The sequence below is a fragment of the Delphinus delphis genome, chromosome 3, assembly GCF_949987515.2.
Source record: "Delphinus delphis chromosome 3, mDelDel1.2, whole genome shotgun sequence".
NCBI lineage: Eukaryota > Metazoa > Chordata > Mammalia > Artiodactyla > Delphinidae > Delphinus > Delphinus delphis.
In genome coordinates this window covers 60,003,249-60,028,591 of record NC_082685.1, presented here as the reverse complement: position 1 = coordinate 60,028,591, position 25,343 = coordinate 60,003,249, and the positions used below count along the sequence as shown (strand labels likewise).

The 25,343-nt window shown below is 43.6% G+C and overlaps 1 protein-coding gene across 4 annotated transcripts in view; it reads right to left on the bottom strand.

The window, feature by feature from the left end:
• Window positions 1–25,343, bottom strand: part of TRPC7 (transient receptor potential cation channel subfamily C member 7) — a 122,581-nt gene that overhangs the window by 49,749 nt on the left and 47,489 nt on the right. For 2 of the 4 annotated variants that reach the window (XM_060006924.1, XM_060006926.1), the window contains 2 exons: window positions 7,465–7,629; window positions 1,956–2,172 (listed from right to left, as the gene is read on the bottom strand). In XM_060006924.1, coding sequence (XP_059862907.1) covers window positions 1,956–2,172; window positions 7,465–7,629 — 382 coding nt within the window. The remainder of the gene's footprint in view (window positions 1–1,955; window positions 2,173–7,464; window positions 7,630–25,343) is intronic. The other 2 variants (XM_060006925.1, XM_060006927.1) reach the window with 1 other exon arrangement.

Below are 25,343 nucleotides of genomic sequence, written 5' to 3'. Positions count from 1 at the left end.
GAAATGTGATGGGTGAGCGATTGGTGCCATAAATACTTTGTTTTATCCATAAACCCAACATGTGAGTTGTTTTTTTTTTTTTAACCGTGTCATAGTTTGAGTTGCTATAACAAAGTTACACAGATTGAGTGGTTTATACACAACAGAAATTTGTTTCTCACAGTTCTGGAGGCTATAAGTCTAAGATCAGGTGCCAGCATGTTTGGGTTCTGGTGTGAGCCCTCTTTCAGGTTGCAGACTGCTTGTTGTGTCCTCACATGGCACAGGGAGGGTGAGAGAGCTCTCTGGGATATCTTTTAAAGGGCAGTAATCCTATTCATGAGGGCTCCACCCTCATGACCTACGCACCTCCCAGAGGCCCCACTTCTAATACCATGACATGGGAACTAGGGTCTTAACATATGAATTTTGGGGGATATAAACATTGAGTCCATTGTAAAGTTCCTAGTGTTAAAGTGCTTAATTTAGTTAAATTGAAGGTGGGGCCGGTATACTAGGGAGAATTGGGATAGACTCAACTGTGAAAGTGAAGCCACAGAACTTACTCTGCAACAGGCTTTAATGTTCCTTTCCAACTTGAGTACCAGTGACTCTACAAAATGAACCTTTGGCTACAGACTTGCCGGTTGATTAAAAAAGCACCTGGGAAGCATGGTGTGCTTTCCTGTCTCTGCCCTTTGGGTCAAACCATTCTTCTTCTCATTACCTTCTGCCTATTGAGAGATCCAGGTTAGAGACCATACTCGCAGTTGTTCTCAGTTTGGGGATCTATGGGATATTCTCCAATGGTTCAACTCTCGTGGCTCTCTTAGGCAATATCATTTAATTAGCACGGGGCATGTACTGGGCTGTCTTTTCAGGTATTTGTTCTTTTGTGAATTTGTTGATTGAAAGTACAGACACTTTGACCCTGAATACATTTTGACTCAATGTTTGTGAACATAAACATAATGAATATTATGCCAATATCGAATTTTTGTTAAGAAAAGCAATTGGGGGCTACCATTAGGACAGTTTAATTAATTGATAAAATCTTGGTACTGCATATATTTTTTGCCTTTTTTATTTTCAGTTTTGTTTTACTCAAAACATTCCCATCAAATTCAGATCTTTTTGATGTAAATCTTATAATTTATTGATCAAGTTTTGGTTATTTACAATATCACTGATTATAGTGTTTGCAGTTTTTTATTGTTTCCTACGAAATCTGATTTTTTTACCAATAAATTTTGCAGTTTTCAGTGTTAGAAAAATCTGTAACACAGTTGGCCATGTACAATTTTAGCCATTGCCAGTTTTATCTTATCTTGCTTATTTCTACTAGTAATAGTTCTTGTGAGTTAGGCAAAAGAGAGATAGCCTTTCTTGACTAGTCAGTGAGGTAATTTGGAAGGATTTCCTTGGCAATTCCAGTGGCAGACCTTGGCAGCACAAAATAGCACCACAAAGAGGAATTCCACAGCTTCATTACGTTCACTAACACAAATAATGAGAACACGTTACTCCCCTAACTTTTTAGATTTGTATTATTACTATTCTACTATGTATCAGTATTCAGTGGTAACAAAAAATATCTTAGAAGCTATGCAATCTTATACTTTTTTTCAGAGGCAGAACTTGATTTCCTAAGGCTTCTAGTAGACTATATTTAAATGAGCAAAACCATATGCCCCCCCCCCCCCACTTTACAGTCACTTTCAGTACACACATAAGGAAAGGTACAGAACGAATCTCCCCCAAACACCTCCTTTCAAAATTGGGATTTATATTACAGGTGTGTGCATCTTTTACACCAGCACATACAGAAGTTGACTTTGGCTTCCTTGCTGGTCATCTCCTCACCATTTTGTCTGCCAAGAGTGCATTCAAGAGGAGAGGAGGAGCTTCTGAAGTCAGGGTTTAATAATGTCCTGTTATAATTAGGGGAGGAGACATTAAAAGAGTGACTTGCTTACCCAAGACCCACTTCATGATGAGCATTTCTGTCCAGGAGAATTGTGTAGTTTTCACTCTGAAGATCTGTTTTGGGTAGTCTGTGAAGGTTTCATTGGGCAGGGTTTTAACACCTTCGAAGCGGTCTGATGCGTTCACAACTAACAATCCCAAGAAGATTGTAAAAGAAACTGCATGTGCTACAAATTTCATGAAAGGGCTCCTCAGGGTTCGTCCTAGCTGGAAACAAAAGATATACAAGACATGTTAATCTGGCAGCTCCAGGCAAGTTCAGGGCTCTCTTTAAAAGGCTTTTGCTGAAAGTTGAACCAGAGAATCCTCAGTTTTGGACAGAAGCTGCTAATTGAACCCAGACATTTTCTCTAGAGCTTTTATGTGAGAGGCTGCTTGACCAAATCCATTTTTCTACTCACTTTAATTTTTTCTGTTTAGAAGACTTAATGGGAGTGGTAAGAGAAAGGAGTAGAACACACTAATATGACATCATTTTACAACATCATTTTACAATCTGACTGCACAGCTACCCCCAACCATGTGGGTATGAATTTTATGCCTTGTGAATCTAGAAAAAAAATCTGTTTCAATAGAGTTCAGAATTTTTTAAAAAAACACTTTGGATATGCTCTGTTGCTCTTTTGTCTATTTTCTTGAGTTTTAGCTTAGATGACTTATTTTCCACATTTCTTATATCTTGGTAAATTTATTTAAAGCTATGCATTTCCCACTAGGTACTGCTTTAGCTATGTTCCTATAAATTTTGACATGTAGCATTTTCCTTGATACTCAGTTATAAATATTTTTATAATTTCCTGTTTGATTTCATTTTTAACTCAGAGGTTATTTAGTTTCCAGATATACAGGACTTTCCCCCCCTTGCTTTAAAAAATCCTGTTTTTATTGCAGCGTGTGTTCAGATCATAGCCTCTGTGATACTACCCTAAAACTATTGAGATTTTCTTTGTGGCCTAGTACATGATTAACTTGTGCAGCTGTTCCATGTGAGCCTGAAGTGATCCAAAAGATGCCCTTTTAGGGAGTAGGTATTGGTCACATCTTCTTATCCCTGGCTTGCCATCCAAAGGCCACTTGGACTTTTGAGGACTAAATTGGGGGCTGCACAGTCAGTCTTTGCTGACCCCTGTAAATGAATTCACTTGGGTCTCTTCCAGGTCACTGCTGTCACCCTCACCTAAACACCAACCCTAACCCCTCACCAGGTATACTGATAAGGCAAGAGCAAAGAGGGGAGTCTTTCCTGGATCTCAGTTCCTTCTCCAGGGCAAATGTTCAGTTATAGCCAGTGACTAGTTAATTGATGTTCATGTTCTGCCTCATTCAGGAGTCCTAGAGTGAAATGTCACCCAGCATGCAGAGTATTGGTTCAGCAAAAGATCAGCTATAGGATTTTCTCCTGGTAAAATTTCCCTAACTGTCATTATGTTCAACATAACATTTATAAATCAGATGGCTTGATGATGTTCTTTCAGTAGGCTTCAGTATGCTAATCATCCACGTTAATGGTGCCAGTAATTATTGTAACGCTCTAATGTCATAGAACCCATCTGTTGAAATTTAAAAAGATAATTTTAATCTTTGTTTTAAAAAAGACTGCGTTTCAAGTCTGAGCGTTGGAAATCCCTATTTGTGCTGGAAAGAACTTGTTCGGATTCACCTGCATTGTCAAATTGTCATATGGCACTAGAATAACTTCAGGAGTGTTGAAAAAGATGTTTACCTGAAAACTAAGGGGCCCACAAACATCTTACAAATGACATTTCTTAGTAGTGTTTAACCTTATTATTTACAAAATAGGGACTGTAGATTATTTTTAGCCATAGGTAGATGTACTAAATTCAGAATGTAGAGATTAAATATAAGGACAAATAAAATACCTTACATAAATTCAGTAAAAAAAAACAAAAAAACGGAATCAAACAATGTCTCATATTGACCTATGTGATGTCAAATACATACTTTGAATTTTTCCACATTTTATCTGACTGTGTTGGCATCTTGGAGCCCCAATTCCCAACCAAGATGCTGGGATACTTTGGTGTATACAGACGACATCCTTAGATAGTCATTGCATTGTTTCTTGTCACTGTGTCCTAGCTGAGGTAGTGGTGAGAGGCGAGGTAAGTTGGAGAATGACTGCAGAGTGGGGAGAGGAAAGGTTGAGGAGAGGGCAAGGGATACCAGATCTGTGTGTCCCAGCAGGGTCCCAGAAATGTCAGAAAAAGGTGGAGAACACGGAGGTAGACACAGCTCTTAAGGGATTGATGGCCAAGTTTCCCCAGCCCTTTATCAATGGGCTCTATGTAGCATCTTCCAATGACTACCTGGATGAGGACCTGGGGACACCTCTCCATCTTCTCATCTAGGCAAGGCACCTGATGTCAGGAATCTGCACGCAGCTGTGCCCATGGTGGCCCTGGGATTCCCCATAAGAGCTGCTTTGAGGAATTTAATGTTCTCTTTGTTCCCTCCTTCAAGTTGTTATCTTCCGGCAGAAGATGCATATGTAAAAATTATTGTATTTATTGCAGACGATAAGAAAAAACCCTGATAAGGCCCTGCAGTGATGTAGAAGGTTAACCTGGGCTCAGTCCCACTTGATTTAAGCCATAGGGAGGAAAAACGAGGTTAGCAATTGATGCACCTTTCCTATTTTTCTTCTGGGCTTGAAAGCATCTTTTTAACTGGTAAAACTCTGATAAATGTCAGATGAGATCAAATCATTTCAGGGATTTCCTTTTTCTTTTTTTTTGTGACATTCCATATTTATCTCAATTTTTTTGAAGCAAATTATGCTTGGGGTAAACTTCCTCCTTTCACAAGGCCACCAAGTGAACCAAAAGAAAGGAGAAAAGTCAACCAATATATACCAGCAGCTCTTAGCTGGGGAATCATTAACGCTGAGTCAGGTAACAGCGTTAGGTATAAAAAGAGATGGTAGAGCTTTGGAAGACGTAGGTCTTGTCCTCCTCTGCCTGAAGAGCAAAACTGGTGAGTCTGAAACATGGGCTAAAGCAGTTCTGTCATTACTTGGCCCTTATGAGCTGAGAACATATCGGGAAGTCCAGGCTTGCTGTACTCAGTCTCTGGCTCAAGCCCAGACTTCCTGGGTACTATTCTTTTACTCTGGGAAATAGGTGAATATGAGATAACTGAGTAGTGCTCCTGAATTAGCTCCAAATGAACTGCATTCTCAAGCCCTCAGGGTGGACACCTGCTTTTACTTGTTGACACACCTCTGTGTTCTGTGGCACTGGGCTCTTAGCCCACAAGTGTAAGCACCTAACTGGGACCTGGTAGCCAGTTGCCCACAAGGTAGGCCATGACTGCAGTAGAGCACCCAGAGAGTTTCCAGCACCTCTCCCCAGTCTGAACTTCCAGTCTTCCTCATCAAATGCCACCCTCTCTTGCCGCCAGCTGCCAGTGGCCACAAGCAAGGGCTTAGTGTACAAGCTGTTTTTTTGTCTTACTGGACATTCCAGGGACACAAAATGTCAGTCAGAATAGTCTCTGAACAGAGGAGAGGAAGCAGCAGCCATGGGGCCAAACTTTCCTGCAATCATTACTTCTAGAATATTCCAGAAGACACCATAGGTCTCACCCCTACGTTCCATGGTGGCATCAGTCTCTTGAATTTACTGGGTCCCCAGAAAGTCCGGGATTCCTCCCCCGTCCACACATCCTTCTTTTTGCATCCCATCTGCATGATATTGGCCAAGATTCTTCTCAGACCTACTGAAAATCTAAAAAATTTAGTCAGCAGCTGGCATATCATCTCTTTCTGAATATTTCCCCAGGCAGGTAGAGGCAAACCAATTTGCTGGTGTTGCTTAGTCCCAGTTCCCTGGAAGCTGTGTCACATTTAGTTTTACAGCAAAAGTGAGGATTGGCAGTGTTTGCCTGTTATTTTAATGATTGATGCCCTAGAATCAGTTTGTGGCTTAGAGAGTGTGGAGGCAGCATCCCTGTCCATCTCTGGATGAAGGCAATGATCTAACTTGCAGTACAGACTAGATAATACTACTATGAAAACAAGTGCCTAAAACAAATGACCAGCGCTAATCCAGTTTTCAATCTGGTTAGTCTTTTTTCACTCACTGTGCTTTTTCCAGCTCATGATAAAGGACAGAAAAAAATAGCCTTACCCTACATATGTATCATTTGGGGAATACCGATTTAGAAATCTGTGTCATGGTAGAGTGCCATAGAAACAAAATCCTCAATAGATATGAGGTTGAACACCACAAATATTCAGTATGAGGACTTTTATTTTTAACACTATCCTACAGAAGAAGGAGTTTGAGTCCTAATTTCTTTCTCTGACACCCCTCCTACTCTAAGGCAGTCAGTTCCTTGCATGCCTGGTTAGGTGCCCTCGTTAGCAGATCTGAAGTCTTGGGCCCATCGTCCTAGCATGAGTTTTGTCTTGGTGGAGTTGACAAGAGGATCCATTCACTGATGACACTTTTATTAACTGCCTTAGCTGATCAAATTCCCTGTGGAACTAATCTCCCTGTAGTCATATTTCTTCTACTGAATGTTGATTACCTAAGCTTAATTGCTTTTTTTTTTTTTACTATATCACAAAGTAAATGCAGCTTTGGAAACTTTAATGACCACTTAACCTACGAAATATATTTCCGAATTTCGACATGATTTGTTTTTATAGGCGCTAGCTCTTGCCTGAAGCTGGAGTGACTGCTGATGCCTTTTGTGGCTTTGGGTCAGATGGGCTGTAGGGAGGGTGGAACAGGAGGGGCAGCAGCTTGGCTCTTGCAGGTTCCACTCCTTGCATTACAGGCGGGCACCAGACATTCCCCCTTCCTGTGAGAAAAGAACCCAGCTTTGTACCTTTCCAGCTCTCCTCCTTTTTCCTTTGTCTTTTTTCCTTCTAGTGACCTACTTAGCTGCCCATGTGGGCCAGAACCCAGACAAGGAAGCCAGGAAACCAGGAAGATGTTGAGATGGGTCTGCAGTGCCCTAGTATGAGAAGCCTTTGACTCTCAGCTCCTAGTTGTTTCTCCTTTCTGAACCTGCTTAGAAAGTGTGTGCATCATAATGTAATTGAGAGAGTGAAATGACGTGTTGCATGAAAAGGCTTAGCGAAAAGGAAGTACTCAATAAATGTTGGCTCTTCCTATTATCGTTATTATAATTATTACTACTATGGGTTTGGAGGCCATGTTTAGGACATTGCATAATCAGAAAAGGAAAAGTGCCTTTATTCCCCCTTTATTCTGTTATTGATCAGATTATGCCTCGTGTGTACAAAAGTTTCCATTTTATCACTCCTCTGTCTTTTAAGAAAATGATTTTAAAAGGCAAATCTTAGCATTTTCCCTCTTAAGTGGTTTTCTACTTTTGTTGGGTCTCTCAGGGCTATTTTCTTTAAATGTGGGAAATGGTCAGCTGCATGTTTGGACAAAATGGACTTTAGGTTATGCTAAGTAGAGAGAAGAAATAACCGCAAAGACATGCACCTTAAGCAGTCTGTACCTTGCTGCACGGAGCAATCCAATAGGCTATGGCGAGAAAAGGGAGGCCTAGGGAGACTCCAAAGACAGCCAGGAATTTCACAGCGATAGACTGTTGACGTAAGCCTGAGAGATTTTCATACCACATGGTAAGCAATTGCTGTTGACAGTTAGGATGAGCAACGAACTGTAAAAACAAAACAAAAACAGAAACAAAATGCAAACAGGAAAATGGCATCAGTAGCACTCGAATGGTATATGACCTATGAGTAGCTCAGGGCTGACATGTTCCCCTGGGGAGGGTGGCCTGGGTGTTCGAGCCAGAGCAGCTAGGTCAGGTACCTGCTGGGCCCTTCTGACTTGGGGATGCTGGGGGTCTCTGTGCTATAAGCCCTCATAGGACTGGCCCTCATAGGACTGGCTGCATCAGGGCTTGGTAAGCTGAGGGCCTTGAGAAGTCTCAGGCACAGAAAACGACAGTCAGCTTCTGGGTAGATGCTTGTCTCCAATCCGAGGAGACTTATCTCTGGGCAGAGTTCATCTGGGAGTCAACATATTGGAATGGATGGAGCGTGAATGGGATTTTAGAATCGACATGCGTTTGAATTTTGCTCTACCATTTACTAGGCAGGTGGCCTTGGGCCAGCTACTTCACCTCTCTGAGCCTCAATGTTGTCCTCTGCAAAACAGAGCCTGTCACATTGTCTTGTAGAGTTAAATGAGATATTGTAGAAAAGTTCCTCTCTCTTTTCCTCTGTTGTCTAAGAAAAAGTTCTTGCAGTGGAGTTTCCAGAGGACATGTTAAAACTCCTCAGTATTTCCGCACTGGATTTCAGTGGTATTTGGCTTTCATCCCTGTTGCTTATTGTAGCATGCTGGAGCGCTGACACATCGTATCCCCATGCAGTAGCTTCTCACTGCCACCTCCCTCTCTTGGATCTGCCTTGCCCTCATGCCAGGTTACAAGGTGGGCCTTTTGTGGACATTTTGTATTGTTGACCTCACCCTTCTTGATATATGTTGGACTAGGGTTGGAACCCAGACTTAAACTGGGTCCATTAGGTTTTCTCAGCTGGCTATTTTTGTTTTTTATTCCTCTTTTTATTTATTTATTCATTTTTATACATCTTTATTGGAGTGTAATTGCTTCACAATGTTGTGTTAGTTTCTGTTGTACAACAGAGTAAATCAGCCATATGCATACATATATCCCCATATTCCCTCCCTCTTGAGCCTCCCTCCCACCCTCCCTATCCCACCCCTCTAGGTTGTCCCAAAGCACTGAGCTGATCTCCCTGTGCTATGCGGTTGCTTCCCACTAGCTATCTATTTTACATTTGGTAGTGTATATATGTCAGTGCTACTCTCACTTCGCCCCAGCTTCCCCATCCCCGCGTGTCCTTAAGTCCATTCTCTATGTCTGTATCTTTATTCCTGCCCTGCCACTAGGTTCATCAGTACCATTTTTTTTTAAAATTCCATATATGTGCATTAGCATATGGTATTTGTTTTTTTCTCTGTCTTACTTCACTCTGTATGACAGACTCTAGGTCCATCCACCTCACTACAAATAACTCAATTTCATTCCTTTTTATGGCTGAGTAATATTCCATTGTATATATGTGCCACATCTTCTTTAGCCATTCATCTGTTGATGGACATTTAGGTTGCTTCCATGTCCTGGCTATTGTAAATAGTGCTGCAATGAACATTGTGGTACATGTCTCCACATAATTTTGAATTATGGTTTTCTCAGGGTATATGCCCAGGCTACTTGAGACTGTGATCGAGAGAGGCAGTCTTTTAATTTACTGAGGAGTTAACATGTAACCTTCAGGGATCTGGGCAGCTCCCTTCCACTGTGTAGACTTAGTAGCAAAACAAGCCAGTTAAAAAGAGAGAAAGAAGGATGAAGTTGTATAGAAAGAGGTTCTATAGTGTCCTACCCTCTCTCAGGTCCAGCTCCACTCTGCACACATGGTCCACGAGACACCCCTAGATTCATATACAGCATCTTCCTTTTTCTGATTGATTCAGCAGGTTGACTTGAGTTGCTGTAACCAAACATCCTTTTTCTGCAAATATTTGGTGCTACTTGGCCATTTGTTTTTAGTTGATTCTGAGTCTTGGCCAGTAGAAACTGGTAATAGGCAATATGTAAGTAACATTTATGGGAATAAAGTTTACACTTGAGAAAATTATGCTCATTAGCTTATTTCCTCCCTGTGACAAAGGGAAGCCATTATTTGCTTTAGGCAGCCTGCTCTTTGGCCCCATCAGGATAGCCATATGCCGTAGGAGCTGGGACGCATGGACTAGAGCAGACAGACTGGGCATTCTTCAAAGAGACTGCATTTTCAGTAGATTACCCTGGATCATAATGTCCCAATTTTCATCCCATTTGCCTCATTGGGTATTAAGAGGATATATGCAGCAATTTCTGGGAAATGCAAAACATTCCCTTTTCATTATAAGAACAATATAAATAGAGCTATTTAAAAAATTCTCAACGCAGATGGCAACATCTTCTTGTTTCCAGTTTCTGGGAACTCACAGTAGCAACCAAATGATTTGCGAGGATGCTATCAAAGCTTCATTTGGCCCTGCAGCAGCCCCTGGTGATACTGTTACTCAATCATTAGCTGCAAATGAGGCTTTTTTGGGGTAGCATTATTGGATTCATGTCAACCATTGTGGCTTTTCCCTTCAAGAACAAGAGCAACAGATTCTCCTCAACCCAGGTAGGAACCCTCAGGCCCTCATATGCTTTCCTGTGCCCTTTCTGGCTCACAACAAAGTGGAGCAAACAACAGAATGTCATGCACATGTTTCAGTAATTCTCAGAGCCTGATCCCAGCAAGTCGACCCGTTGCAGGTCAACTTGCAGGCCTGGAGGGGGGGCAGTCAGTTTTGTTTTTCAACAGTTAGCCTTCCCTCGGTGCTGAAATGGTCCTGCTCTGGAGAAACACACAGTCTCATGAAGGAATGGAAGACCACTTGGCTCACCCTGTGGCTCCCTGCACTGTAGCTGCTCTGGAAAGACTCCCGTCCTGACCCCTGCCTTTGGCCTCTTTGTCTTTATCTGGGGAGAAGCCCATCCATGCTTCTTCTGCTGCCTCCTGCAGACAAATCTGCACAACAAATTGGGCAGCAGAGCAGGAGGGGAAGAATTCTGAGAGGGAACACAGTGGGAACAATTCCCACTCGCCCTTACCTGCCTCAGAGGACAGTGGTCCCGACTAAAACAGGGGGGTCTCTCTTGAGACTCTGTCCTCTGATTAGACCTTTGTTAGTTTCCACAGTGGCCTTTCTTCCTCCATAATAAAGCAACCTAGCTCCAAACATGCTATTTATTTGTAGACAGACTTTATAATACTCCCAGTAAGCTGACAGCAGCTGATAGCTGAAGCCCAGATTGTTATTTATCTTTATGTGGGCACTTTTCTGTATTGGTAGCAGGACTTCAAAGATAACTTCGTGACGCACAGTTCAATGTGTATCAGAGGATTTTTCTCCACTGTGCTTTTGAAGCACAAAGAAACATCATTCCTGACCCAAGGAAGATGAGAGTAACACGAGGCACACCATCAAGACACAAAGAACACCCTAACCAGAAGGGCACTCAGTCAGGGAACAAAGGCAGGAGCAGGGGGAGGTTTTTTAAAAGCAGGGTCAGAGAGGAACAGAGGAAGGAAAGCCCACAACTAGATAGAACAGAGTGCGAACTCAGAAAATCAGTGTTGTCTTGGGCCAGATTTCTTTGGCATCTGCCTCACAATAGGATGGAATGATCTGGATCCTAACAAGAGGATTGCCCAGGCCATTCCTGCCCCTAAACCATTCTGGACTGAGAGCATGGTACACATTTATGAAAGTTCTTCAAGGGAAGAACTGGTTTGACCACCTCAGCCTTCCCATCGACATGATTCACACTCTTCCTAGTAGGGAGTAGTGGCCTGGAGCTGAGACTGTTAAGGTAGGCTTACATGGAGCAGAGCAGCCTATCAAGAGAATACACGTCAGACCAGACCCACAGCTGGGATGGACTGTTCCAGAGGACTGGGTTGGGGCGGGGAGCTAAGAAGTTAAATTGCAAAGAGGGATAGGAGGGAGCTCTGAGACAGAATTCCCTATAATGGAGAAGGGAAAACAGGAGACTGGAAAACAGGACCTGAGGGTCAGGAGGGCCTAGAATTCATGTGGCTGCCGGTTCGTGAGTCCATCTCAAGCCAGTTATTCTGGTGGCATGTTTGACCAGCCTTCATGTTTAGTATAACAACATTTGTACCCAAAGCTGGTTTTATGTTAATATCTCACCTAAACTTCCTATTCCTCCCAGACCTTGGTGACACTGAGAATATAATGCTGGCATATGGGAACTTTTGGGCATATTGGCCAAATCTTGGCTCTTTCTTTGCGTTCAGTTGGTCCATGGGCTACTATTTTTCTTCTATAGCCTGAAGGAAAATTATCCCCTTCATTCTTTTCCCTGCTTTGTATTCATTTATAAGGACATATCTGATATTTTAAGAATAGATAGTTGTTGAAGAGCTATCAACATTCCTTAAGTAACTATTGAGTATTTTTAGGGCTGTTTCACGGAATATTAACATCCTTGGGCCATACATTCATATTACAACAGGGCTAAGACTTTCCTGATGGGGGGTGTTTAAGCGTGTGGACGGGTACATGGCTGCTTGGGTTCAAGTCCAGGCCCTGCCACACCCTGGCCATATGCCCTTCCATCATTGACTCTTTCCATGCTTAACTTCCTTTTTCTGTAAAATGAGGCTAATGATGAAGATTGAGTGAATAAGGATTTGTAAAGTGCTTAGGACAGTACCTGACAAATAGTAAGCGCTGTATTAGTATTTGATAAATAAAAATAAGCCTGTGACTCTCCTTTCCCTTCCTGTTTTTTCCTTTCCCTCTTCCTCTTGTTTCTCTGTCCTCCTCCTCACTCCCTGAGGTTCTACTCCACCCTCCTTATCTTTATTCTGACCTCCACATTGTTTTGGCAGATTTTCTTGAAGTGTTGTTGCCTTTGGAAAGGTTCATGTAGCCTGACAGGTGCGTGAGGACACTCCCTCTCTATCCAGTACCTCCCTCCGTATCCTCCAATGAAAGCGCTTTATCAAGGCAATTAGGTAAAAATGGGCTGGTCTCTGCTAGGGCAGTCAGGGTCACCATCCAGTCTACTCAGCTCCATGTTGATGCTCCCCCTCCACTCTGAAGCCCTCCATCAGTGAGGCGCAGTACAGGTTCCTGAACCTGCAGAAGTACTTCTCCTCCGTCCTCGATGCCCCTCCCCTCCTCCACCTTAAAAGCTGTTAAATCCTGCATTTCCCGTTTAGTGGGGAGGGGAAGAGGGCTACATTTGAGCTGAGGCTTTGAGGCTGCATGATTTCCATAATCCTTAAACACAGATTTTTTTCTCTGACACTGGGCCTCATTTACAGAATAATGAGATGTGGCAATGCATGATCTGATAAGCCGAAGAATAAATTAGCTGGAGAAAAATTTATGAAATCCAATGCTTATAGAGAAAATGACTTACTTTATACAGATAGACCATCAAAGGCTGATGTCCAATGTGACTGTGGTCAAGATTTTCCACTTAGCTCATCACTAGCCTTTCCGTCTAGAAATCTTTTTTTCCTCCCTCTGGAAACTGTCTACATAGGCAAAAAGAGACAGATTACTGTACCAGTTGTCAAGTGGCTGTTCTTAGTGTGGACAGTGAGACTGAATTAGTATAGTTCTGTGGTGCCACTTCCTGTCTGCTGCATCTCATGGGATTTGGTTCAATGGTGCTAATGTTCTTCCCTCCCATTTTGTCTTGGCAAAGCTCTCAAGTCATGGAAGTTGACGAGGGAAGAAGAGGAATGGAAATGTCAGTTGTTGACTAGTTTAGTTTGTTGGTTTGTCCATTCATTCATTCATTCATTCAACATATTTTTCCTCACTGCTGCCCCTTACCAGGCACTGTGCTCAGCACTGGAAATACAGAGAAGTTGCAATCCTTGTCCACAGGGAGCTCTCAGCTCTGTGAGTCTGTGCATGGAATAGGGCTGAGCAGTAACACCCACCAGTTTACAGAGTAAGCCTTCCATGAATGAGTGAACACCAAATGCTCATCCCATCAGTGTGCTTTCTCCTGGGTCCCTCCCTCTTGTGAGACCTACTATTGAGAGCCTCACATCCTTGGCACAGCTGGTTGCTTTGTCTACACTGATAACCTTCAGACTCTTCTTCTCTGTGCGGGCAGTTAGCAGAGTGGTTACATGCACAGGCTCTGAGGCTGGACCATCCTGGTTCAAATCCCAGATACGACATTTTCTAGCTGTGTGACCCTGGGCAAGCCACCTCACTTCTCCTAGCTTCGTGATCTACGAGAGAGGAAAACATGTGTTGGATGCTCAGTACGTGGCCTGGTACTTACACTTTAAGGTGGACATTGGTGTTACTGCTGCTGCTGTTCCTACTACCACTTCTGCTCTCCCTCCAGGGCTTAAAATAGTTCTCTTTGCTCTTCCCTTTGCTGAGTTTATCCATCAGCAGAGTGTTGAGTGACCATGTGATTTTAGAGTTAAACATTCCTGAAGAACTTAGTATGCTTAATTACAGGAAAAAAGAAAGCAGAAGTTGCCATTGTTTTATTAAGTTTTCAATCAATAGAGCATTCTAATATAGAACCAACATTGCCACCATGCCTACTGAACCTATTTATTTAGCCATGCAGCTCCTGAGAGGCCACTACAAGAGTATGATCCAGGATAGTTCTGGGTAAATGGTGGTGGAGAATGAGAAGGAAAAGGTGTGGGGCTTGGAGCTTTGGGTGGGTAACCCCACAATTCATACCTCTTTCAAGTAGCCTCTAAGCATGGGCACTAGACAAAGTAAAATGTTTTAAAATCACAGCTTGAGTGTTTTTTTACTGTTAATAATTTAGGACCTAGTCTATGAAGGAACATTGGTTATGTTATCTGTAATCTTCACAATAACCCTCCCCAAACGGATGTAGTATCTACATCCTCATATACAAATGAGGATGTATTATCATAACTATCTTGCAGTTGACGAAACTGAGGCTGGGTCAATTTAAGTCCCACAGCTAGAGAATGGTGTAGTCAGGGTTCCAGCTCAGGTCTGTCTGATTCCAAAGCCTGAGGTCTTTTCATGTGTAAGCTCCCCCTGAAATTCTCTTGATTTGGTTGGCTTGGACTCTAGCCCTTCCCGGTCTTAGTTCTTTACCATAAATAAAACAGTAAAAGCAAACGCTTATTGAGCACTCATATGGATCAGGCCCTTTGCTTGAGCACATTATGAACATTGTCTCATTTAATCCATTATGCCCATTATAGAGCTGATGGCACTGTGACTGTCAGATCCAAAGTGGACATTTCTTAACCACTTCCTTATACCGCCTCTCTCAACTGACGTTTCCTGCGTCTTTTCTGGGTCAGGTCTCTGGCATATTCTGTCTGCCAAGCAGGAGGGCCTCTCTGTGAGCCTACAGATTTCACGTGTGCTGCAGAGATGCTCATACCCCCAGCCAGAGTTTTGGGTGTCTCCTTTCACCCTGTGGCAGTGGGCTGTGTCCTCTTGGGGAGGACAGTTGATCTCTGACTTCCTTCTCCAGAGCAGTAGATGTTTTATGATAATCCCACGTCCACTCCATTTGCACTGTTTGGGTTGGATGGGAGGATGGAGGGTTAGGGTTAGATGGAGGGGATTTTGGTTGGGGAGAAAGGAAGCAAGTGAAAGGGAGGGAAAGGAAGGAAACAGAAGAACAGAGCAAAGGATGGGAGAGTAAGAGATAGAGTTTAAAACCTGACTTCCAGCTGCTGTTCCAGCTTCTGCTCATTTCCTCCCCATCCCTAGTCTCTGGCCAAACTCCAGCAAAGCTGTTCTCAGAGCCTTCCCAAGCTTGACCATCTCTGAGCCTCTGGTCAAGGTATCGCTGCAACCTGGAGTGCTTTCCTTCTCATCCCCCCATAGCCAAGTTTTGTCCAGCTCAATAACTGTCTCTTCCGTGAAAGTTTACCCTGCCCATTCAGGTGAGAATCTTTCTTTCTCTCCTCTCAAGTCATTTGTAGTCTCTCTCATTAATCGTAGTTATAATGCCTGTGTAACCCTCTACTGGAGAGAAAACCCCTCTGGAGGGCTCTTATGGTCCTTCGGGTGGTGCTTAATGCATGGGTACTCAAGCAGTGTCATCTGAACGAGTGAATGGTGCAGCAAGAAGTTCTCCAAGTTCAGACTGCAAACCTGGCGCCATCTAGAGGACCAGAGTGGCCTTCCAAACATGGTCCCTGTGGTGTGGCAGAGTCCAGCACTTGCGGCCATGTGACCACATCTGGAAGACACACATGAGTACAAGAGGCTGAAAGTTTGCTTGCTATCCAGGAGACATGATGAGCAGATAGATGACTGAATTCATGTCTCCACTGGAGTTGGTCTCACTGCAGAAGTGCCAGGAGATTGGAAAATGACGACAACAGCAGCAACAACAACAACTTCTTCATTTCCAGAGGTAACTGAGCTAGGAGTTCAAAGATCTTACCAGGAAAAAATTCATACCATCATCTGCAGGAGGTGCCCAAGAGTGGAGCCAGGGAGGCAGGCGGGGATTGGAGCTCAGCTCCTGGGGAGTTCTGCTGCTGTGTTTCACGTGCCTTGCCTCCACACCTGCCTCCCTCTCCTCACCTGTTCTGCAGCGCTGTCTTCAGAATCCCCCATTTGCTAACTGAGTGTGTTTTAAACACTCCCCTCTTTGCTGGGAGATTCCATTTGGATGCCTGCACAGATGGCTCTCGCTCGATTCCAGCTTCCCCTGCCTTCTCTTCCACTTGTGCATCTGCTAGCCCAGCCAACCCTGGCGTGTTCTTGGTTATTTACATAGCGGAGGGTCCTGCCAGGTAGCTGCTGATTGAGCCATTCTGGAAGTCTACAGGGCAGCAAGAGGAGATGGGCACTTCTGAAGACTCTTCGCGCCCACAGAGACAGAGATTTGATAACATCTTTTCATTTGAGTAGTTTGCTTGTTGTTCCCAAAGATAACTCTCTGTTCCTGTTTCCCAGGGTCAGCAGGACGTGGAAAATTCCTTGACCTCAAATTAGTCAAAGCTTGAATTTTCCGGATCAATAGGGATTACTTACACAAATGCCCCAAATTGGTAGGTTCTGAGGACTGTATCTGTGACTCAGCAGCATCCCTCTTGCCAGGAAAGAATGATTTTCTCATGAAGCAGCCTGTGCTTCAGTCTTTGGGGTGCAGTGACCCAAACAAATGGTTCTGGGCTTCTCCCAGAGCTCTGAGCGAGCCATTTCCTGAGTGCAGACACAGTGGCAGCGGGCCTTGGCTGGCCCTCCTGGAGGCGAATGCTGACTGTGTGATTTTCTAGTGCTCCTGGGAGTCCTCCCACAGCACTGAGCCCTGAGGGTGCTGATGAAGTGACTTGGTTTCCAGTCTGGCTGTGTTGTCATGGCCAGAGTCACACTGTGTGTGGACGCAGAGTGAGCTTCCAGCTGGCTCCAGATGACTGCCTCTGCTCTTTCACAGTGTCACAAAGAGGCCACTCTCCATTCCTGGGCAGTGACTCTCTCGACCCCACTTAGGGCTGTGCCCTAGCCTGAAACTAAAGGAGAAATGGAAGCAGCTTCTAGCAAACCTTCTTGGATTATCTTTAACTACTCACGCTCCCGATCACTCCCTTCCACCCAAACTGCTCTACATACTGTTCCTAAACATGGCCTGTGTAGTAGCCCTCATGCCTGTTTCAGGGAAGGTCCATCTAGTTTCTCTCTGGTTCAGTTCCTAATCAACCTTCAACATCCAAGTTTCTCTTTGCTTTCAAGTCCTACTAAGTCCTTCAGCCCCCTGAGATACCTTGGACTTTTCTGGGTCTTGTTGTACAGCCAACTCACTTGACAGTCATGGTCATGGGTCAAGCTGTGAATAGCTGTATTATTGTGTTTACATCTGATCTCTTCTGCTGTTTTTAAGCTCTTTGAGGGAACCAACTGTCTTTGTATCCCCAGGAGTGTGCAGCCTTATGTTTTGCACATAGTAGGTACTCAGTAAACATATTTTGAGTGATAAATTGTACTCTTCTGAAGCCTCTAAGATCTGCTCCGTCATTTTCTCTGTGACTCATATTCCCAGAATGATTTCTAAATATAACACATCCTCTCTTACTCTCAGGGTCTGATGAACATTTAACTGTCTTCACGTCTTTAGTAGAGGGCAGACAGGGAGAGATGATGAAAACTAAACCAGGCTCTTGTCTTCTTGTGCAGGAGAAGATTGAAATGGGAGGCTGAAATAGGGTTCGAGGATTCTCTTTTGGATTGAATGAGGGTTGTTTAATTTCTATGTATGGCATTACCAAACTGACATCAATCTGGAAAATATTTATGTAATAAAAATAGTAATAACTATTATCATTATAAAGAGTAGCTAATGTTTATTGATTATCTATTCTGTGTCAGGCTCTTTGCTTAACAATCGCTATTATTTAACCCTCATATCAATTCCTTGAGATAGATATTGTTATATGCCTATTTTAAATATGGGAGCATGAGACACAGAGAAATTAAGTAACTTGCCTATAAACATGAAGGTGATATAACAGGGTATGGACTTGAAGCCAAAGACAATGTTTTGAACTATTATCCTGTATTTCCACAAGGCAGATTTTAAACACCAAAGCATGAGGAACCACAGTGATTTCTCCAAGCTTACAGAGGCCAGGGGACCTCCTGATTCAAGTTGTTGCTAGACCTCTGATCTCTCTGTGCTTCTGCCTGTGGGCCAGCCAAGGGCCAGTAGAGATAAAAATCAGGAATACGCAAGGGGAACGGCTTGAAGCCAGCTTCCTCGACAACCTCATCTTCCTAAAAGGAGCGAGTCATCATGCTAAAGATGAAATCCTGGGCTCTCTCTCCTGCATACAGACAAGAGTGGCAACAACTGATTCAGCCGTGGCTCAACTGCCTGGTCAGCACTTTGCTAGGAACCAGGTTAATGTGGACGTCACCTAAGCCCTGATTCACAGCCTTGAAACATACAGACTCCAGCCAAAAACCCGCTTTGCTAAAGGATCTTTTTAGGATCTCCAGCCTCTTGCCATATCCCACCTGATGCTGACATTTTACTAGGAAGAGCTGTAGTTTCAGATAATTCTTTGAGCCTGAGAACTTGATAATATTCCCAAGTTGGATCCGTAACTCTTGTCCCTTAGATGCAAGGTCGTAGAACATGCACAGGGTCTGGAGTCAGCCCATCTGGCTGCCAGTCTTGGCTTTACCACTGATAAGGGACAGGGTAGCTTAAGTTCTCAGGCCTCAGTTTCTCCATTTATAAAATGACCATAAGCGTGACTAACCCAAAGGAGGTTTCAAGGGTTCAGAAAATGCACTTCCAGCTTTTGGCTTATGGTTCAGTTTTCAAGTGCCACAATACTGTTTTGTTGTTGTTGTCAATACAATATTTTATTTCTGTATTAAAAGTCAGAAATGTAAATCATTTTTATCTTAAGCCCTGTCCAAAAAGTTATGTCATGCATTAAAATTTTTAGTCATTCAAAAGTATGTCACTTACAGAGTATTCATCTATATATTTCTTATGATTCTTAAGTAGAGAAAGAAATTTGATTATCAATAACAGCAAAGTTTTCCTGCAAGAATAATTCTAACTCAAGTTCAAAGACTTCATCAACTAGGAGAACATACATCCAAAGGTATTGATATTGATCCAGGAAATCAACATCTATATACTCAATTAAACAAAAGAAGACAAAGACCAGAAATGCTTTCTTGAACTATAAACACAGCTTCCAGCCAATAAAAAATTGTAGTCCTAAGTTGATGGAGCTAGTGCTAAGTGGTAGGGTGAAGTAGTCATACATTTTTCCAGAAAATTTTCTCCAATTATGGAATGAACTATTAGATCAGTTGCAGATGAAAGAATCAGAGGGAACTGTCTTGAGTTTACCTATAACTTTCTATTATGATTCCCAAATTTCCAGGTTTCTCTTGCAGAGTAATGTGCATATAACTCAGCAATGATTTATTTCATACACTTTGCTTTTTAAAATCACACTTTACGTTTTACTCTTATGTAATTATTTAAAAATAACACTTAAAATTAATTTCTCTCCTACAAATATATTGTTGATGTATGTGTAACGTGTATTTTGCCCATGTTTTCGTTTAACTTGATGCTTTTATTTCTATATAGTTTTAAATTTGACACATGCTTAGGATTTTTGTGTCACTTTTTTAAATTTATGAATTCTCAACACTTAAAGAATGTTAGTATTACCAGTATTTTGATGATAATGAGAAATGCTGAAATAATGGCATAACCATTTGTTGGAGAATTAGAAGTAGCATGTTTGTGACCCACATGTTCCAGGTATTGGCAGCTGGTGAGCACAAACCTAGCCCCGTCGGTAGGCATGCTTGCATCCATCCACCAGACAGATAGTAAGTGCCAGTTGATACTGTGCACCAAGCATTTTCAGACACAGAGGACACAGCAGTGAGCAAGGTGGTCAAGGCCTCTGCCTCTGGGAAGCTTGTTAATTCCCAGATCTTGATGGTTCGTAGCCCTTTCAAGCTAGATGGCAGGGATTTTTTTTATGATTGCCTCTTCCTATATATTTCTGCTTGATTCCAGTATCCTACACAAGTCACTTTATCCGTCACTAAATGTTTTCTGAGCTGTTCCTCGGTGGCTGGTCCAGTGCACAGGCACAGCTGTTCCTGGGCCTCTGCAGCCCTGCTCTGGCTGCCCCACCATCAGCTCTCTGATCTCCTGTTCTGTTTGCATTGAAGCCTCCTGGCTGGTCCATGCCTCTGAAGAGTGTGTCTATCCTTCCGCTCTCTGCTCTCAGGGGCTGACTTTCTCCTGTAGTTCTGCCTCCGGGCTGGTGGGCTCCCCCTGGTGGTGAGCGCTGAATTCCTCAGGACTTTGAATGTCTCCTTGGCAGATGGGACATCTGCTTCCTTGGCAGAGATGACCACTTGCTCTCCATCATGCCTGTCTCCAGATCTCCATCTGTTTACCCTAGAAATGTCTGTCTCCTCTCACGCTCATCTTTTCTAGAGGGCAGCACCCCAACAGAGTCTCTGGAAGTGATGCCTAGGGTGAAGTAATACCTTCCATTGTCCCGCAGTTTCTCCTTCTCAGGGTTCAGGCCTGCCTGATTCTGCTTCTGAGATCCTAAGTGGAGGATCATTGTCACATTTCGTTTTACCTCCATCTGGCTATATGAGTTAGCGTCCCGAAAGTGGGATGGAGAGAGGTGTTAATCCTGAGCCAGTGCTCTTAGCTCCCTACACACAGCTCATCTCGGCTTGTGGGGAGGCCAGGGACGATCTGAGGACCACCGTCTGCTGAGCCCAGAACCCCTGCTTATCCCTCACACTCAGGTCTTGGCCAGACTTCTCCTCTCTTCTAGGAACTTTTCTCTCAGACCTTCCTTAAAAATTAACCTTATTTCCTGCTCTTCCACCTTCTGGCACCGACCTGACCAACAAAGTTAAGTCCCGTGTAGACAGTGTTCAAGTGCTCTTCCATGTGGCTCTGGGCCCTGTGCAGACAATAGGGTGTGTCTGTTATGAGCACCCCTCCCCAACAACCAATGTAATTGTTCCCATCTAGAGCACACAGAGAACTTTTAAAGGGTGTCTCCTAATCCCATATGTCATACTGCTTCTTTCTGTCCTCTGATACTTTAAAGGACATTGGTACGTAGACAAAAAGCCGGGCACATACCTTAGCTAGATAATTAGTAAATGTTGGGTTCTTTTCTCTTGGTGCCTGCTGTCACCCAAGGCTTCCAGCCTGAACATCCTCAGTTGGTCCTTTCCCTTCTCTCGGAAATGTGGAAATCCATCACACCCCAAACACTGGGAAACATGCAGCGTTAATTTCTGGTGAAGGCACATTCTGGTCAGGCAGGTGACCGCTGGCTCTGTGTTCTTAGATGTCAAATGAGGGGTATGAATATTCAGCAACCAATGCAAAGGTCCCCTTGACAATGTGTTTGGTATTTGAAGAGACAGTCGTCTCCTTTGTCATTCAGGGGCTAGTGATATATATATATATATATATATAGAAAATTTCTTGATAGGTTGAGTTAATTTTGGTCGTACTTTGAATGCTGGTTTTTATCAACCTCTGGCAAATAAAATCTCTTTAAGCATGTTCATATTCTTTAGAAGTGGAAACTGAGTCTCATAAGTTATCATGATATATTTAAGGTTACATCTATGTATACATAAATTTATGTCCATCCATCCATCCATCCAGAAAATACCTACTGAGCCAGATAGCAGGAACACAAAGTTTGCAAATAATGTCTCTCAGTATTGCTCTCATGACCCTCAAAGTCTACTTAGGGAAACAGACAGGTAAGCAGGCAAATTCAGTGTAGCTCAATCAGTGCCATAACAGGGGTTAGCCGTGCATGCCATGATACAGCAGCCCAAGAGGGGATATGGAGGGGTAGTGAGAAAAGGCTTCCTGGAGGGAAGATTCTCGAGCTGAGCCAGGAAGGCTATAACCAGGCCACTGAGAGAGTCAGGAAGGGCATGTTGAAGAGAAGCAGTTGCAAAGAGTTTGGGCTCGGGAATTAGACAGATCTTGATTTAAATCTCACCTCTGCCTCTGAGCTGAATCTGTTTCATCTGTAAATGGGGATGGCATTACTGATGGTTTACATGGAATGAATGCATTCAAAACACTTCACATGGTGAAGGGGACAGATTAAGCACTTAATACATTATGGTTGTTGTTATTGTTAGTGATGCCTTGGAGCCTGATGTGTCAGGAGAGGTGTAGGTATCTCAGGGTGAATGGACCATTGGGGAGTGATGGGAAATGGGAGCCTCTGAAGGGGTCTTGCCTCATGCTAAGATGGAAACTAAATATGACTTGGAAAAGCCGGTACCTGGGGAGCTAGAGAGAGTTGTAATAGACTTTCATTTTTAGATATATGGGCCAGATGCCCATAGTGTAGATGGTATGTGCACACACATTTGCCCCCACTTACGCCCCTGCTGTCCACTCATTTACCAAAGAGCAGAACAACGTCATTTAAATTACATCGTCAGTCTCAAAAGGCTCCAGGGCCACCTGATTCATGGAACCTGCCTAATAGACAATGATAGTAATGTCCAGGATTCATTTTGCAACCTCTTTAAATGTTAATGATCAATAATGGGGAAAGTTCCTGGGCCAGTTGTGGGTTTAATTTAATTTACAAAGCCACCTGGAGCTATGCAGAATACTTTTTACATTTTTTCCATACCAAATTTGGATAGCTTCTAGTCACTGTAATCTCAGACGTATAGCAAAGACACTACCCTAAGGTCTGAGAATCTAGAATGGAAGCCAGGTGACCTGGGTAAAGGGACAGGAAGGGACAGAGTGGTAAGCAGAGGGAAGACCTCTGTTTGGTCAGGGTGGTCAAGGAAGGCTTTGGTGTGTTTCAGGAAGAATGAGGCTGCCAGTGGGCTGGATCAAAATGAACAAAGAGGAGAGTGGCAGGATGTGAAGTAGGCAAGAGCTAGATTATCCAAAGTCTGATAGACTTGGGAAGAAATGTGATGTTTGTCTAAGCATAGTGGGCAGTATTGGTCTGGCCTCTTGTCCGGCTGAAGGAGGCTCAGTTCTTAGCAGAAATCCATCCTTCCTAGCCAGATAATGTCTCTTCCTTGTTCTTGGGGAGATGGGGGAGGGGAGGTTACAGAATCCACCATCATTCTTGCACTCTCATCCTCAGGTCACTGAGTGTTGGACAAGCAGTCTCTCCTCGGTCCTCACCTCTTCTCTGCCTTGATGCTCATCCTCTGCTCCTCTCCGTTCTCTGAGGAAGAAGCCTCTCTCCTAATCACAGCTGTGCTCTCACCTGTGTTCCTGACCTTCCCTATGGCTCCCTGACCATCTGAAGCCTGGCTCCTGAACCCTGCTGCAATGGATTTCTCAAAATTTCTTCTCATTGTCCGATCTGCGAGTCTGTTCTGTGTCTTCCTTCCCTCTGACAGCTCTGTAGTCCAGGCGTAGCCTACCGCCTGCTGAATCATAAATGCCTTCTCCCTTGACCCCCTCTGTATCACTGGGTGTCTATATAACCTGCCTGGGAGAATCGAGCCTGTCTTGTTTTCTTGGCTGAAGGCTCATCATGGGAGAATGAGTGGCGTTTTGCCTTCTACCTCCAGAGGAGGTGGCCAGGAGGGTTCTAGTGAGCCAAGTGGTCCTAGCTCAGGGGGAAATTCACAGTTTCTGGGGGCTTTAGGGATGGCTTTGAAGACCATATGCTGGCCTTATTTTCGGATCAAGGCCCAATGAAGGGGAAGGGCTAGAGGGGAGGAGGGTACCTGGTGGTGGAGAGATACTTCCTGAGACTAGGAGAGGGGAGTGGGCTTCGGGAGTTCTCTGTGGGGTGTAGGCATCAGGTTCTACTTGAACTGTCTGCCCTGGAGGTAGAAGGACCCCCAATAGGGGTAATTTCAGAGTGCTAGTATTGACAGTGGCCAAGAGGCTTTTTTTTTTTGCGGTACGCGGGCCTCACTGTTGTGGCCTCTCCCGTTGCGGAGCACAGGCTCTGGACGCGCAGGCCCAGCGGCTATGGCTCATGGGCCTAGCCGCTCCGCAGCACGTGGGATCTTCCCGGACCGGGGCACGAACCTGTGTCCCCTGCATCAGCAGGCGGACCCTCAACCACTGCGCCACCAGGGAAGCCCCCAAGAGGCTTTTTTAATGGAAGTTCAGGAGAGGGTCCCGGCATCAGTCTGACCTAGAGATCTTGCTTCACTGGCAGCTCCATGAGGGCAGGGATTCTTGTCTGTTTTGTTTTTATTATTATATTCCCAGCACCTGCTATAGTATCTGGGATACAGTGCTCAAAAAACAAACTGTTGAATGAATAAGATGGAGCCACGGCTTGTGGACAGATGGAGGTGATCAGTGCGTCTTAGGGGTATCAGGTGTCCGCAAAGAGAAGGGCACAGGCTAAGAGCCCTCTTTGGGTATACAGGTGAGTCTTCAGGACTGTGATAAGACACAGAGGAGGACGCCCTAGACTGACTGAGGCAGGATTTCCTGGCAACCTGGGTGTAGGAGACACTGGGTTAGATCTGACATGATTTAGAAAAATTTAAAAATGATAAGAGCCAACATTTATGATGCACCAGACATTTTTTAAGTAATTAATTTAATCCTCACAATAATCCTGTGACATAGATACGATGATTAACTTTTTTTTTCAAATGAGTAAACTGAGGCATAGACAGGCTAAATGACTTGTCTAAGATCACACAGCCAGGATGTGAACCACCCAGGAACTCTCACTCCAGAGTTTCTTCTATACCAAGTAGCAGTTAAGATGTGAGATTTCTTACCCCTGAGAGTCATGAAGCAAATTCATACTGGTTATACTTGTTTCTTCACTAATTACATAACTTAATATTGTATATACATGTATAATACTATATGTAAAATTTTAGTAATATAATAAAATAATTCTGACAGAACAGATTATGGTTAGAAATAGATAATTTGTTTTCTAGTAATAGAGTATAACAACTTGGAGTGAGCTGTGCCTTGTCTGCCAACCAGGTAATACGTAGCCAGCTCCCTAATTACTAGTACCTGCTACAGATCAGGATAACTCCTGAAAGATAACATTTGTGATGTGCTATACTAGTCCACATTTATACAGTACTTGCTACGTACTGGAACTTTATAAGGCAAGTATTATTACGCCTACTTTAGAGATGAAGCAAGAGCAAGGTTAAGTGATTTGCCAGGGTGACCCCAGGCTGTCTCACTCCACAGCTCATGATTCTAACCACTGCGCCACACAGAATGTTTTTTTCCACATCATG